Source organism: Podarcis melisellensis, assembly GCF_964234715.1.
Source record: "Podarcis melisellensis genome assembly, chromosome: 3".
Taxonomy (NCBI): Eukaryota; Metazoa; Chordata; class Lepidosauria; order Squamata; family Lacertidae; genus Podarcis; species Podarcis melisellensis.
This window is the reverse complement of record NC_138530.1, coordinates 29,289,526-29,304,111: the sequence shown is the minus strand read 5'-3', so window position 1 is coordinate 29,304,111 and position 14,586 is coordinate 29,289,526. Positions and strand designations below refer to the sequence as shown.

The window sequence follows — 14,586 nt, the reverse complement described above, 5'->3', positions numbered from 1 at the left end:
CTGTAGGGGGGGAGGGGAAAGCAAAGCAGAGACAACGGATCAGGAGACTACTGCTAATATATTCTTCAAAATAGCACAAGACATTGAAGCAAACTGAGAACCAGCAGAACAGAGGTTGCCAATCTGGCGCCTGTGAAGGCCCCAGGAAGGAGCTCCCAACTCTGAGCATTCCCTTAAAAAGAAACATTAAGTCTCCAGCCTTCCTAGACAAAAAGTTATGTAGCAAACTGTGCAGGTACTCTCTAGGCTTCATATTGCTTTATACTGCAGAGCAGCCCCCAAAGCTGGGATTTCCCACTTGCTTTCACTCAAATTGGTTGGACAGCCACTTCCTCCCTCCTTTGGGGGACAGGTAAGCAGCAGGTATGCATTCCTGCTCGCCTCATGGTTTGCCTTCCCACTTTTTCTAGTACAGTATCATAAAGCATGTTTATTTTGGAAAAGGAGAGGTGATGAGGGGCTCTCTCCCCTGTTTTCTTGTTCCAGAGGGCATTTTGCCTCAGAGGGGAGGGGATAAGAATGATGGGGCAGCCCTTCTTGTTGTTTCTTGAATTTTAATTTTGAGTGGCGGGCAGAGTGGAAAGGAGGTTTCTTCCCCACTAGCCTTTAAGCTTGTCTCATTACTTTTTCTTGCCCTGAAGGATGAGGTTTTTTTATTTTTATTACAATAATATCCTCTGGGGAACTCAAGCTGGCAAGCATAGTTTCGCCCCTTTCCATTATATCCTCGCAACCATAGTGTGAGGTACCTTAGGCTGAGAGAAAGTGACTGGCCCAAAATCACCCAGTGAACTTCATAACTGAGTAGGGAATTTGAAACCTGGTTTCCCAGGTCAACCAAACAGTTGCTGCTTTATTATTATGTAGAAATACCAGTAGTCCCAATTTTGTGTCGAGCCATACCCACTTGACAGCCATTTTGTGTCAAGCAATGCCCCCTTGTGATGGCCATTTTGTGACTGGTGCCTACAACATTCCCTCAGAAGTCCAAATGTGTCCCTGGGCCCCAAAAGGTTGGTGACCATTGCATTGGAACTTCCAGTTCTGAGACATGAGCTGTATAAAAAAGTAAAACTTTTAAAGAGACAAGCTTTATTTCAGAACACTGTGATATAAGAGTCTGCTGGATCATGCCAGTGGTTAATCTAGCCCATCATCCTGTTCTCACAGTGGCCTGAGGGAAGCACAAGAGCACTCTGCCCACCTGTAACATGGACATTATGGCATGTGGCTAGCAGCTGTGAATGGCCTTCTCCTCTCCATGAATCTGTCTAATTCTCTTTTAAAGCCATCCAAATTGGCGACCATCACTGCCTCCAGTGGGAGCAAGTTCCATAGTTTAACTACAACGAATTTAGAATGATCCACTTGTTTGAAGCCTCAGGCTTCTTACTATGGAGAGTAGCCATTTCTGCTGTCATATTTTGCCTTCAATGATCGTGAACCTATCTAACTTTTTATAAGATAATATCTTGATTCAACACATACTGGACTTTAGCAAAGCATATAAAAAGTGATAACAAAGCCATGTTACATTCCCTGAGAAACCCAAAGGCCAATAGCAATTGAACACACTTTGATGAGATTAGATTACTGCAAGTGAGACCTGCAACAAAATGATGCAGTGTGCAGCATTTCTATCAGGGTTCCAGCTATACCTACTTTCAAGATAGTCCACTGCATTCCCCCCAGCTTGCAGATGACCACCCTCTTAAATGTGGCTGGTACCATTTTGGCTACAAAACGACAGGCACTCATAAAATTAGCTGGTTATATGAGGTACTTCACTCTGCAACCTGACAAGCAGTTGATAGTGAAGATGCTATGGTTAGATATAATTAATAATTGCATGTAACAGGCTTGAAAATAGCCACTTGTCTGGGGGAAATTAGAATTGCCTCCAGGCAACAAGGCACCAAACCTTCACAAGGGATAAATAAATGATATCAATGATATAGACATGACAAATGATAAACATGTGTAGGTGGGCAGGTGTCATTTGTGAAAACAGAACCATTCTTCAGAATCTCAGGCTCTCTCTCTATTTCCTTCAAGCCCTTAAGCAGTTTTGCAAACAAATTTTCAGAGTTTGCTGTAAAACAGACTAGAACCTAGCGTTAAAAGCAGTAACATTCATGGAAGAATTTATACTCTATATAGTCAATGAGTGTTACCTGCTAATCTAAAACAGAACCTAAAATTATGGCACAAAAACATCAGGAAACTCATTTTCTTAAGAAGTTAAAAACAAAATATGATCCTACAGATTTCTAATTAACCAGAATGATCAGCAACTTACTGTTCTCACAATTTTTTTAAAAAAAAGAACTACTAGCTATAGTTTTTCAGAATTAAATATGCTTTTCAGGGTTAAATACGCTTCAGGTTACAGACTCTGCTAACCCAGCGATAGTACCTCGGGTTAAGAACTTTGCTTCAGGATGAGAACAGAAATCGTGCTCCGGCGGCACAGCAGCAGCAGGAGGCCCCATTAGCTAAAGTGGTGCTTCAGGTTAAGAACAGTTTCAGGTTAAGAACGGACCTCCGGAACGAATTAAGTACTTAACCCGAGGTACCACTGTATTTGATAGCCATAAAACCTTTCCGAATCCTGGAATACATCTCCACTCTTGTGGGTTGTTCCCCCCCCCCCCCAAACAAGCGTATGTTTCCTGTTCTCATCTGTACAGAACATACCTTGAAAAAAAACCAAGGCAAAAGTTCTCTCTGCAGTGTACATTAAACACCTTCCTCAAATATCTACTTATCACTCTACGAAGGGCAAGTTTCAGTTTGAGAACCATAATTCACAATGTAAGCAAAAGAAGCTTGGCTGTAAAACTTTGCCCTGGATTTATACGCCGTATTGGGCAGAAGTTGCATTACGTGTCACTCTCTAGGTTTCTAGCATGAAAATCCACAGGGCAATTCACGCTACCATGACGCCAACCAATCATTTTGAAGTCTGATATTGATTACACCAAATGCTTATTTAGTGGGAAATTAAGCAGCACTGAGACGTTTTTGGGGCGAGGAAAGAAACAGGCACTGGTGGTTGCTGCTCCAACCTTTTTGTACATCAGCGAGGAGTGCCAGGTAAGCTCTCTTGCACTTACCTTTTAAGCTACTTAAGTAGGACCTTATAAAATTAATGCAGATTTTGGATCAGAAATTAAGATTTAAGAGCTATGATGTGGAAGGATTAGCTTAACCAGGTGATTTAGTAATTTTCTTAATTAAATGATAACCACATCCAGCTACTAGTGAAATTTAGGTGATGGGACATTTAGCTCTCACATGGACAGATATTCTAGTAATTAAACTTGAGTACTTGGAAAGCAGCTGATTTAGCAAGGTAATTCATTTATTTTAAATCTAAGTCATTCCAGCTAATCTGGATTGTCAATGAGGAAACTTTCCCCTTATTTGAATAAAGTATCTAGTGTACAACAAGCTGCAAATGCTTTCACAAATTTGTAATTAACTCTTTCCATTTCTGCTCAGTGTTCTCACACTGCATAGCTCAGGATTTTGTAAGTTTTAAATTGAATTAAGTTCCAGGGGCCACTGTTTCTTCTGTAAGTGGGAAAACATTTAGCTTCAGTCCTTCCACTTCATAGAGAGAAGGCTGTTAATCTGTTTCTTAGTTTAAGAAACAGTTTTGCCTAGCTTTACACACAAGTCCTTACCTAGTAATTCAATTTCAAAGCTATCTTGATCAATAACTTTCATTTATCTGTTGTGGGAAATTGAAAGCATTTCTTTTAACATAAATCCATGTGCCTCTAATCTCAACATTTCTCAAAGCAGAGAAATGCTTCTCCAGAAAGGATTTTTTCTGCATTCAAATACCATTTTTAAACTTTTCTTCTTCTTCTTCTTTAAAGATTCTTTGATGGATCGTGGTACCTGCTGCAGCATAATCCGGTTCTGTACTATACCCGTGGGGCACCAGGGATGTACCAGATTCCCCACATGGCATTGGATATAAATGGGGGACTGGGTGGGGCAAGAGATGGCAAACTCTTGATTTTTCACATGTAGCAGGTATGTCAGAAATGGAGATTTTAAAAAATCACTCTAGTAAATGTTCTATGGGCTACACAAAACGTTTGTTCTGCTTATCTTGAGGTTCAGGGGAACGTTTCACAGACACCTATTTTAAACGAGATGCAATAAGAACATTTACAGACCCAACGATGGACAGAAAAGAAATGCTCCAAGCAGGGCTGTCAAGTGTAACAGCAACTCCATGTGGACTAGCCATATTTCCAGTGGAGGTGCTGTTACTTTTGAAGGCTACTGACCTTCACGGATATTCCCTGAAGAACAACTGCACAACAGAACAACTAACTACCTGTTATTTACTGTGCATCAGCTCTACTGAAAACAGCGTGTTTCTTTCCCAAATTTTATTTCTGTATGATAATGTTGGCATGATGTCTAGCTACACACATAAAAGTACCGTGTGTTCAGCAGGAAATGTTCTGACAAAGTTTCCGTTCAAAATTGAGGTTCAGGGTAATGACCTATGATTTGACAGACAGTGCTTTCTAAGTCTGCCTGTCATTTCTGTAGGCCAATATTCTGAATACTTTCACTACTCCGCAAGGAATGCACAAGATCTGTATGTCAAGTAAACGAACACATAAAAGTATAAAATAAACATACTTTTATCTAACTATGCAGTCCTCATCTGCACAGGAGCTTAGTTTGCAGTCATGTATTACTAACTACTGTATTTAACCAAAGGGAAGATTTGCTTCACATGATTGCTCCGTAAACTGTCCTTAGTTTACACCTACAAATGATAATGTATAATCTGGGCTTTAAAAAAACTGTTGGAGTTGACCAATTTGCCCCAATTGTTCAGTATAACTACTCAGCAATATTAGGGGCATATATATCAATTGCATGTTTCAAAAGAGTACGCTTTTGCTGCTGTTTGTTAGACAACTGCCTAGATGTCCACTTTAAAACTACAATAAGGAGAATCTTTGCTTCCAATAAAATGCTTTATTCAACTATTTTCAAAATGTCGTCCCATGTATGGCCAAGAGTGCTAAGAGTGTTTAATTTACTTTCATCCCTGATCATACAAAAGAAGAGATTTTATGATCAAGGGTGCTTTTTTATTAAATGAACCGAATTCATAAACAGTAACTTCCTGCAGTACAGGAGGGCAAAGTACATGATTGCAAGTAGTGTGCCATAAAGAGGAAGCAAATAATGTGTAGGATTATTTAGAACATGCGGGTTTCTGCGTTCATGTCTAGAGCTTGGAACACCTTCTCTTGTTCTTATCCGTCCTACTGCCATTTATTAACCAAAGATATTACCTACTGAATCTGAAATGTTGTACACATATGAAGGGTATGTAGTTGGGCACTGAGCTCTCATCTCCCTCTATCTGGCGCTACAAGTGAACAGTGCTAAGTTAGCAGGTTCAGTCACTTCAGGAACACTGCTGGATTCGCCTTAACCAGAGTAAACACACACAGTGTCAAATCCAAGTAGAAGCAGCACACGAGTATACGCAATCCCATAGCCCACTCCAGAAATCCTATTCCTAGTTCCAGAGTTGAAGCCAAACATGGCCCATCCACAAATCCTTTGTGACAAGAGACTATCAGGATCTCATGAACATCAATTTCAGAACTTCTAAAGCAGAGACTTCAGTCTTGCATGGTCAATTTCTTGTTTTGTTACTAGAATCACCAATGTGCTTTAAAAGCTTACAGAGTAAGAGAGCATGCACATCATTTTGATTTACATGATCACAAGCACAAACTCTTGCGTAAGAATGAAGGCACCTTGTTGCTTAGGCCAAGGTCTGCATAATCCAGCATTCTTGGCAAGAACCCCAGCAACCAGCAGATACTAAGCCGTTCACCGGAAATTAGCCTACCAGAATACTTTGGTCAACCTTCTTACCGACCCCTGCTCTGAGAAACACACTTATCCATCTCTATCTGCAGCAGAATGTTTGCAGAGGGAGTAGCGCAGAGGACAAAGAGTAAGGTGTGGTTAAAACAGGAACACAGACAGTTTACAACAGCAAATTGGCAAGACAAAGCCATTTTTACAGTTCAAGAATGAGCTGCTTTGATACCTAAGCACCAAAGAGCAGGGGTACTAGTTCTGTAGCTGAGCCACAATATTTTGCAAACACTGTGAAATCTGAGGTCAGGCAGATTTAGGCCCAGCGTTATTACTTCCAGGAATTAACCATTAGTTGTGTCCTTTTTCCTTTCCACCCAATCAGATCTCTTAATCATGACGAGGTGGGAAAAACCTCTTCCCCCTGGTGCAAACTAGCCTCCCTGCCCAGATTGCTTCTGGGGAAACTAAGCAGGACAGGACAGGATTGGGTTGCACAAGAAGAGTTCTCCTTTATTAATGAAAAACAGCAACCAGGCCTTGCAAATCAGGAATCAGAGAGGAGAAATAATAAAGGCAGACATAAAGGACAAGAGGATGACATGGTACTTCACCTGGCCACAAACAAACATCTAGGGGAAAGAAGATGGGCTTTTGCAAATCACAACTGACATAAAAGACAGTTTCTCTGTGACACAGAGGGATTATTGTTTGATGAAGCAGTCTTTTCTCCTGTGAAAGCCAGAATGGAGTGCAGTACGGCAGATAGGCAACAATACCTGTGCTCAGTGATGTATTTCCTCTAGCTCCCAAGAGGACTCCCGATACCCAAGATACTGGGCTATTGAGACAGACTTTACTCTGTAGCCACTGCAACCCCAGGCTGCATCTGCCCCTGCTGTAAGAACTACAGCTGGGCGGCCTCACCAGGCCTCTGCCATGGGGCAAGCGCTGCCATGAACATGTCTGGTTTTTCTGCAGACAGACTCAACACTGTTTTGCTCTTACCCGACAGCAGCAGTCTGGTGAACTTATGGACCTCATGCCTTTTCCTCACCTTCAGCAACCACAAAGAAACACCAGCTGCTGCTGCTGCTGCATGGCCAGCCAAAGCAAACCACCACAACAGGTTCTCCTGTTGTAGATGCCACTTCCCAAGGGCCAGCACAAATCCAAAAATAACCACCAAATGGAGTGAGTCAAGACTCAGGCAGCGGGCTTGTTTCTTAGGGTCTGGGGCTGCCAGATTGAGACCCATCCAGAGGCACACCCTCTTACTGTTTCCCAAATAAGTGAATGCAGGCTCATTCATCATTCATGGAGGGGGAAACCCAGGGCTGCACTTGGCTCTCAGATGAGCAGGGTTCCCAGCACCACCCCTTCATTCCTTGATGCTAGACAGCAGAGCCTATGCTCCTTGATCTTGCAGTGCAATGTGCACTGCAAATAAGACAGGCTTCATCCTCTGTACATGCGTTTTGCTCCCAGCAGGTAAATGCCTGTGGTCTGCCTATTTAGCACACTGTGATGGTTTGACGTAGAATCATAGAATTGTAGGTCCCATAGAATGGAAGGGACACTGGAATCTCAGCTTGCATAGATGCGTCCCATTCTGTGGCCGCTTTCATAGGGATGTGCTGCAATCTGCACGCAAACCCTTACGGAAGACATTGCCCCATTTAGTCTAGAGGGCTGCTCTGTACTCTTATCCCATCCCATGCAGATCCCGACATCAAAGCCAAGAGCTGCAGTGCTCGTTTACGCCAAGCAACCATCAAACTTCCTGAGAGATTTTAATTTGGGAACAAACATGCTAATATATCGCAGGATTGGATTTCCGTGCAAAATGTCCTGTTTCGACAAATCATCCACCACAGGAACCGAAACAGCAAACGCCAGAATACGGCGTGTATCATAACGCCAATGATTGTTCTACACAAAAAAAAATATTTCTGACGTTTTTGAAATAAAACAGAAGACTGTAAAGTACTCACCTGTTTATTAATGATTCTCCTGTTTCCTTATGGTAAAAAACTGGAATAGGAACACCCCAACGCCGCTGCCTCGATATACACCAGTATGTTCTTTTGTCCAGCATCTCTAGCATTCTGTTCACCCCCGAGGCTGGCACAAATTTTACTTTCTTTAGTGCGTCCTGTAAAATAGCCAGAAAGCATTTGGCAAAGTTGAGACTTAAAGGAAGACGGAGGCACTATTTAGACCATGGATGGCGAGACTGGGGTGCCCAACTCCCATCAGCTCCAGCTAGCAAAGCCAATGGTCTTTCTTGCTACACATCACTCATCAGAAAGCCGCCTAGAGGCATGCAGTAAGACTGATACCTTTGGTAATTAAAATATCAGCTATGCAAAGTATGCCCCCCTCCCACATACAAGTGAGCATCCATACACCTTACCTGGGCAGCAGCCTTGAGATTTGCCGTATTAATGAACCACTGCTTGCTGGCACGAATGATCACTGGTTTCTTAGTCCTCCAGTCATAGGGGTAGCTGTGTATGCATTTCTCTTCTTTTAATAAGCTCTTTGTTCCTTGAAGCATCCGAATGACTGAGGAAAGTGAACAAAATTATTACTTGGCTGAAAATTATGTGCAAATTCCAAATGCTAATGCACTTCTCTTGGCACAACACGGCATTCATTATATTTGATAAACTCCACTTTATTTCCGAATACAATACAAAATATACATACCAGCTTCATTTCCTTCTTCGAGGACAGCTTTCTTTTGAAGCTCAGACCCTGCAGCCTCCGTGAAACGTCCATCTTCATCCACCAGGCAGTCCTAAGGGGGAGGTGGGAACTTTTGAGGTTATGTCAAAAAAGTTGAGAAAGTTTTGTCTAATTATAGGAGCATGAGATCACTACTAGAAGGAGGAAGGTGTTATCACTCTTATCCAGAGTGAGGTATAAGATGCTAAACTTTCCCACCAGAAGAAAATACATTTAGCCATGAGAGAAAAGCAGACTTCCAAGATTTTAGTGAGGCTCATTAACTCTTTTTGCTCAAAACGGCAACTACCTGTCCATTCTAAGAGGAATAAAATCTCTTAGTGCTCATACATAAAACATTTTAAAAACTAAGATTAATATTTCAAATGCAAGCTTATGCCCCCCCATCTCTCATGTAATTTATATTTTATACACATACAATTATATATGTTAGAGTATTACACAACTTCACGAATTCTAAGGGGATGGAATCTATCTGGAAGATACTCTCAGTTCTGGATTTTGCAGAATAATCAAAGTGAAGGAACTATAGGGCTGGAAAGAGCTGTGCAGCTAAAGGGCTGTTTTTAAACATGAAGAGGGTGCTATCAAAGGAGCTGCCTACAGTCAACTTGAGATGGCAAAAGGAGACTTCCACAAGGCACTCTCTAAGGAACACAAGTGCACTAGATGAGCCAGGCACTTGGAACACCCTTCCCAGTATGTGCCTACTCAGGCTCTGAGATGGGCAGGGGAGGACTTCCTAGTGGTATCACCAACAGGTATTGCCTCTTGTGTGATGACACATGGCAGGGACTTCTCTGCAGTGGCACCACAACAATGGAACTCTCCCCCTGTTGGAAATATGGCTGGCTCCTTCAGTATTGTCCTTCTAGCACCTTTAGAGGATGCATTTAGTCATTCAGGTATTTTGGAAGAACTGAGACAGTAAGGCTGTACAGTGGTACCTCGGGTTACATACGCTTCAGGTTACAGACTCTGCTGATGCAGAAATAGTACCTTGGGTTAAGTACTTTGCTTCAGGATGAGAACAGAAAGTGTGCTCTGGTGCGTGGCAGCATCAGAAGGCCCCATTAGCTAAAGTGGTGCTTCAGGTTAAGAACAGTTTCAGGTTAGGAATGGACCTCTGGAACGACTTAAGTACTTAACCCGAGGTACTACTGTATATGATATTTTGTGTTTTAGTAACCAATTGTTTGTCCCCAATGTTTAAAATGTTTTCTGTTCTAGGGTATGGTTTTTATAATGCTTTTATTTGCACACTCTGGATGCTAGGCAATCTGGATGATATAAAAAGGAATATTAATAAAATAGAGGATTTATATACATCTTGTAAATCCATCACTATGTTTATGGCAACTGGATGGTTTTCAGGACCGAATCAAGAGCATTCTGTTTCTTTATTGCACAACTACATGCAACCTATACCTGGATGAATACAACTATTGCTTTTATCCAATACACAAACACATTCTGTTCCACCTCTGACAGTATACTTAAACAAATAAACTTTCTTGCATACAGTGGCTCTTCCCTTCCCTCTATTCACCCCAGCAGCTTCCCCCACCCAAATTATTTTGGTGGGCTCCCCAGTTCTCTGGAACAGATTTGGGCAGGTGGGGGGGGGAGGCAGGGGGAGAAGAGGATGGGAAACCCTGTTGCACCAGCAAAGATTTGCACTGTTTGAGAATGGACGTATCACCTAAGTCAGCCTTCCAAACACAGGGGCCCTCTCCACAATGTTTTAGACTACAAGTCCCTTTCCCTGCCCCCCCCAGTGTGACAGCTGGTAGTCTTGTGTACCTTGGTGGCACCAGAGTGGCTACAGAATGCTATCAAGTGATTTTATAACACTTATTATGTTTGATAAATAATATTTTTGGTGCAAGAAGGGGGGGAAAACCCACATGTTAAAGACAAAGCAAGCAAAACCACAGTACCATGGGTAGCTGGTGATGTGAAGCTACACTGTAATCTTCCATACCATGAGCTGGGGCTGTATGAACTAATCCTGTTCCTTTTGACATGGTCACATGGTTTGCAGGCAAAAGGGGAGACTGCTTTTCAGGAATGGTGGGGTGTGAGCACACACCACTTTCCAAATCTGTACCTGAAGGAGAACACAGCAGAAGTAAAAACAACAACTGAGCAGTAGAAAAACTGCACACATGTATATATCTATAGGGGGTTGGGGGATGGAGAGAGAGAAGAGGTCTGCAGTGTTTTGTTGACGAAAAAGATGGCCAAAGAAATCAGGCAGCATCTTTTCCAAAGAAATATGTACTGATAATTCAGGTACTTAAAGAAACTGCCAATAACAAGCACCATCTTAAAAAGAAACATTATCCTCTACTCTCATGTAGGAGAGTGTGCTACCTCCAGTCCCTGCCCCACCCACTCCAGTCATTCCCATTGTTCTCAACGCATGAGCCACTTCCTGAAGTTTCCTGTATTTGTGAAGGCTCTCCAAACATCTTAGAACCCTGGAGCGAAGGGAACATATTGTTTCACGATGAGGCAGTGCTATTGAGTGCCCTTGTGTTTTTTGTTATCCTGTACTCAGGGTTAATGAGGGGTCTGCATACAGATGAAGGTGATGGGTGGTTGCGTGAGAGGCAGGGAAGGGGAGAACTCCCAGGGCAGGAGGCTAAACAAGTTAGTCCACATGTAGAGTGTTTAACACCCCATCTCCCTGACCACTCAATTTAAAGTCTCCCCATTCTTTCTATGGGGAACTGTTGAATTATATAGCCTAGTTCAGTCATTCCTTTTGCCTGCCAGTGAGCAACTGGATTACCAGATTCACCTCCTAAAAAGCAACATGTGAACAGCCTGTTGAAGGAGGCACCAAGGGCTACCTCAAGAGTAACTACAAGAATTTAATAAATAGGTTTATTGTTTCAGATTAGCTATTATTCTACAAATTATTCTAACTCAACTACAGGTAAGCTACAGGTAAATTATTCTAATTTACACAAAAGTAAGTCAGCAACCAATTCTCTACTATTCAGTATTAGAAATATATCCATTTCTTTATTCAAATATTTAAAAGGGGGTTACCTTTACATGTTGAAATCACGTCAAACTGCATATCCAAAGCAGCTGCTATAGATTGTACTCTTTCTGCCGCTACAATGAAATGTTCCCCCGTGTCTGTACACTTCACAATGGAATACCTATAATTTTATGACATCTTTTAATTTAGCACCATTCAAATCGTAAAAAATACATGCAAGTATCACAGAGCTCTCCCCAAAATTAGCAGAGCAGATCCTCCCCATTTTGTGACAATCTGTATTTCCCAACGGTGAAATTTCTGTCATGGAAATGTTAATGCCACAACAAGGCATTTTCACAGGACTCATTGTGATCAGGAAGAGAAAAATCAGTTCAATGTTTCTAGAAATCTGCACTGAATTAAATTACATTAGTTTCCTTATAAAGGTTGCCTATCTTTGAATCAGAAAACAATTGGATACAATAACACAAGGCATCCTCCAATTTTATCTCTTTTTGATTTATGCTGCATCCTTCCATGACTACACAACTCCTAGTCTCTAATAGTTTTAGCTAGGATTTTCCAAATCTTTTTATTTAAATCCTCCTTCAGGCTGTTTTTGCTTTGTTGTGGCCATTAGACATAGCTAACACAACATGCAAGAACACAAATCTGAGGCTTTTCCTCTTTAGCAGCTCTTTGTGCGAAACTACAAACTGCTTTTAGGCTCAAAATGCTTGTTTTGTGAATGGAGTGGTGGAAGAGACTATTGGAAACCATGAACCTATGTCACATCTGATGCATTCACAACTATGATAACCTCCAAGGTGGCCCTTTGTTCATAGAAGAGATCTGATGTAGCTAAAGCTTAAGCTTAAGCAAATGGAAAACAGGAATACAGTGTTTTGCCAATTCCCTTCTCTTCTGTGTTCCCTGAAAATCTGCTCCAGGAGGATTTGGAGACTGACTCTTCAGAACATTGTGGGATGTGGTTCAGGGGGCACGAGACAGGAGGGGACATCAAAATAATCCCTGATAGATCAAAAGCCCTTCAGCAAGCTGCAACGCTGTATGTTTCTAAGCTTTACAACAAGCACCTCTTTTTTTAAAAATTGTAAAGCAGTGAGCAAAAATGTTCAACAGAATAAAGGTAGGCAATAAGTGGTCTTACTGCATCACTACATTAAATGGCTAGAATACTAGAAGAGACATACATATTGGCAATAAAATGCATACAAAACACCTTTTTTCGATCCAAAGGAGTCTGTGATATACCAGTACAGTTATCAGTCAAAATTAATGCTGCAAAATTACTCCTATTAAAGTAGAAAATCATACATATGTACCTGAAATAAGTTCTATTGAACTAACTTCTGAGTACATGTGCATATGATCATCCTACCTCTGTGATAAGAACAACAACAACCCTAATCCCTACTGTTAGCACCAACAGATTTTAAGCATGTGCCAGAGAAATTAATAGCAAATGAGTACATACTCTGAATTTGGCATATAACAGACAGCTTCATTTGATGGAATAGTCCAAGGTTGTGTAGTCCAGATTATCAAATTCACAGCAGGTAATCCGTCTACAAGGAAAAGTCTATTTAATAAGCATTATTTCAAGTACATTAAAAGAACACTAACAAAAATTGTATTAAGAGTATACATAACATAGAACATACACAACATACCTAACACAGAAGCTAGCTTGGGTGGTGGTTTCAATAAGGGAAATCTGACATAAACAGAACGACTAACATGCTGCTGGTTGTATTCAAGTTCAGCTTCAGCCAAGGCTGTACTGCATGAAAAGAAAGTGAATTAAATGAGGATAAAGGCCTTCCACTCCCTCACCGACTATATTTCAAGAATGAGTACAGTTACCACTTACTTTGTTGAAGGAGACCAAAACACTGGCTTATAGTCCTGATAAATATAACCCTAGAAGGAAAAGAACATGGTTTAAGTAATCAAAAGTGAATGGCAACCTTGGTAGTGTAAGTCTTACTTACCAAATAAATGTTAACTCACCTTATCAAACATTTGGTGAAAAATGCCCAGTTGTTTTGCTTCGTACTTTCTATCAAACGTATGGTAGCAGTTCTCCCAATCTGCCATTATGCCCCAGCGGATAAAGGCCTCTTTCTGTTTTTCAATTACCTTTTCTGCAAATTCTTTAGCTGAAATGTGGAGGAAAAAACCCCATTGTGAATTTGAATCTCACAGACTACCTTTTCAGCTCTCAAAATTCCTCCACAAAGGCCTAGAACCAGAAAACAGTTCTATCTAGTGAACAACTTGCCTTCAAACAACTCCCATCATCTCTGACAACTGGCCATGCTTGCTGGGGCTAAATGAGAGTTGGAGACCGAAAGCATCAACAGGGCTACAGGTTCCCCAATCCTGCTTTAAATCATGCACCTATAATCTAAGAAGGTATCTCTCAAACATATGAGATCACACCGATTCTGCAATCCTCACAAACAAGTATACATAACATAGAACATACACAGCATATCTATCATAGACCAACAATGACAGAAATTGCTCACCCACATCACAAACCTCTCTCAGAAAGCTTGCAAGAGGCAATATACCTTTCTGTCTGATTTCCATTGGAGAAAGATGTTCAGTTTCCTCAAGTTCTGACAATGCTCTCAACTCTATAGGTAATCCATGGCAATCCCATCCAGGCACATAGTGTACCTTATAGCCTCTCATCACGTGAAACCGATTTGTGATGTCTTTCAAAATCTAAAGGGAAACCAAAGAAAAAGAAAAGCACACATATTTCTATCTCACTCTACAAATTCTCAGGGTTCCTTCAGCATGTATTTAGATTCTACCTGCTCCAATGTTTAACAAGCCTATGAACTCAGAGACTAGATACACTGGCAAACATTGACTGACTTCAAATTGACACAATTCAACATTAATATGCCACGGAAGATCAC

The 14,586-nt window shown here is 41.3% G+C and overlaps 1 protein-coding gene and 1 long non-coding RNA gene across 2 annotated transcripts in view; one reads left to right on the top strand and one right to left on the bottom strand.

The window, feature by feature from the left end:
* IARS2 (isoleucyl-tRNA synthetase 2, mitochondrial) overlaps positions 1-14,586 on the bottom strand; it is a 33,882-nt gene that overhangs the window by 15,830 nt on the left and 3,466 nt on the right. Inside the window, exons 3-12 of the mRNA XM_081903822.1 lie at positions 14,230-14,386; positions 13,664-13,812; positions 13,524-13,573; positions 13,324-13,433; positions 13,128-13,218; positions 11,692-11,807; positions 10,572-10,741; positions 8,593-8,683; positions 8,297-8,448; positions 7,875-8,035 (exon numbers count right to left, since the gene is read on the bottom strand). Of these exons, the coding sequence (XP_081759948.1) occupies positions 7,875-8,035; positions 8,297-8,448; positions 8,593-8,683; positions 10,572-10,741; positions 11,692-11,807; positions 13,128-13,218; positions 13,324-13,433; positions 13,524-13,573; positions 13,664-13,812; positions 14,230-14,386 (1,247 nt within the window). The remainder of the gene's footprint in view (positions 1-7,874; positions 8,036-8,296; positions 8,449-8,592; positions 8,684-10,571; positions 10,742-11,691; positions 11,808-13,127; positions 13,219-13,323; positions 13,434-13,523; positions 13,574-13,663; positions 13,813-14,229; positions 14,387-14,586) is intronic.
* LOC309366062 lies at positions 30-5,060 on the top strand. The gene is made up of 3 exons (XR_014166455.1): positions 30-1,013; positions 2,901-3,096; positions 3,888-5,060. It is a non-coding gene; the product is annotated as an uncharacterized lncRNA (long non-coding RNA).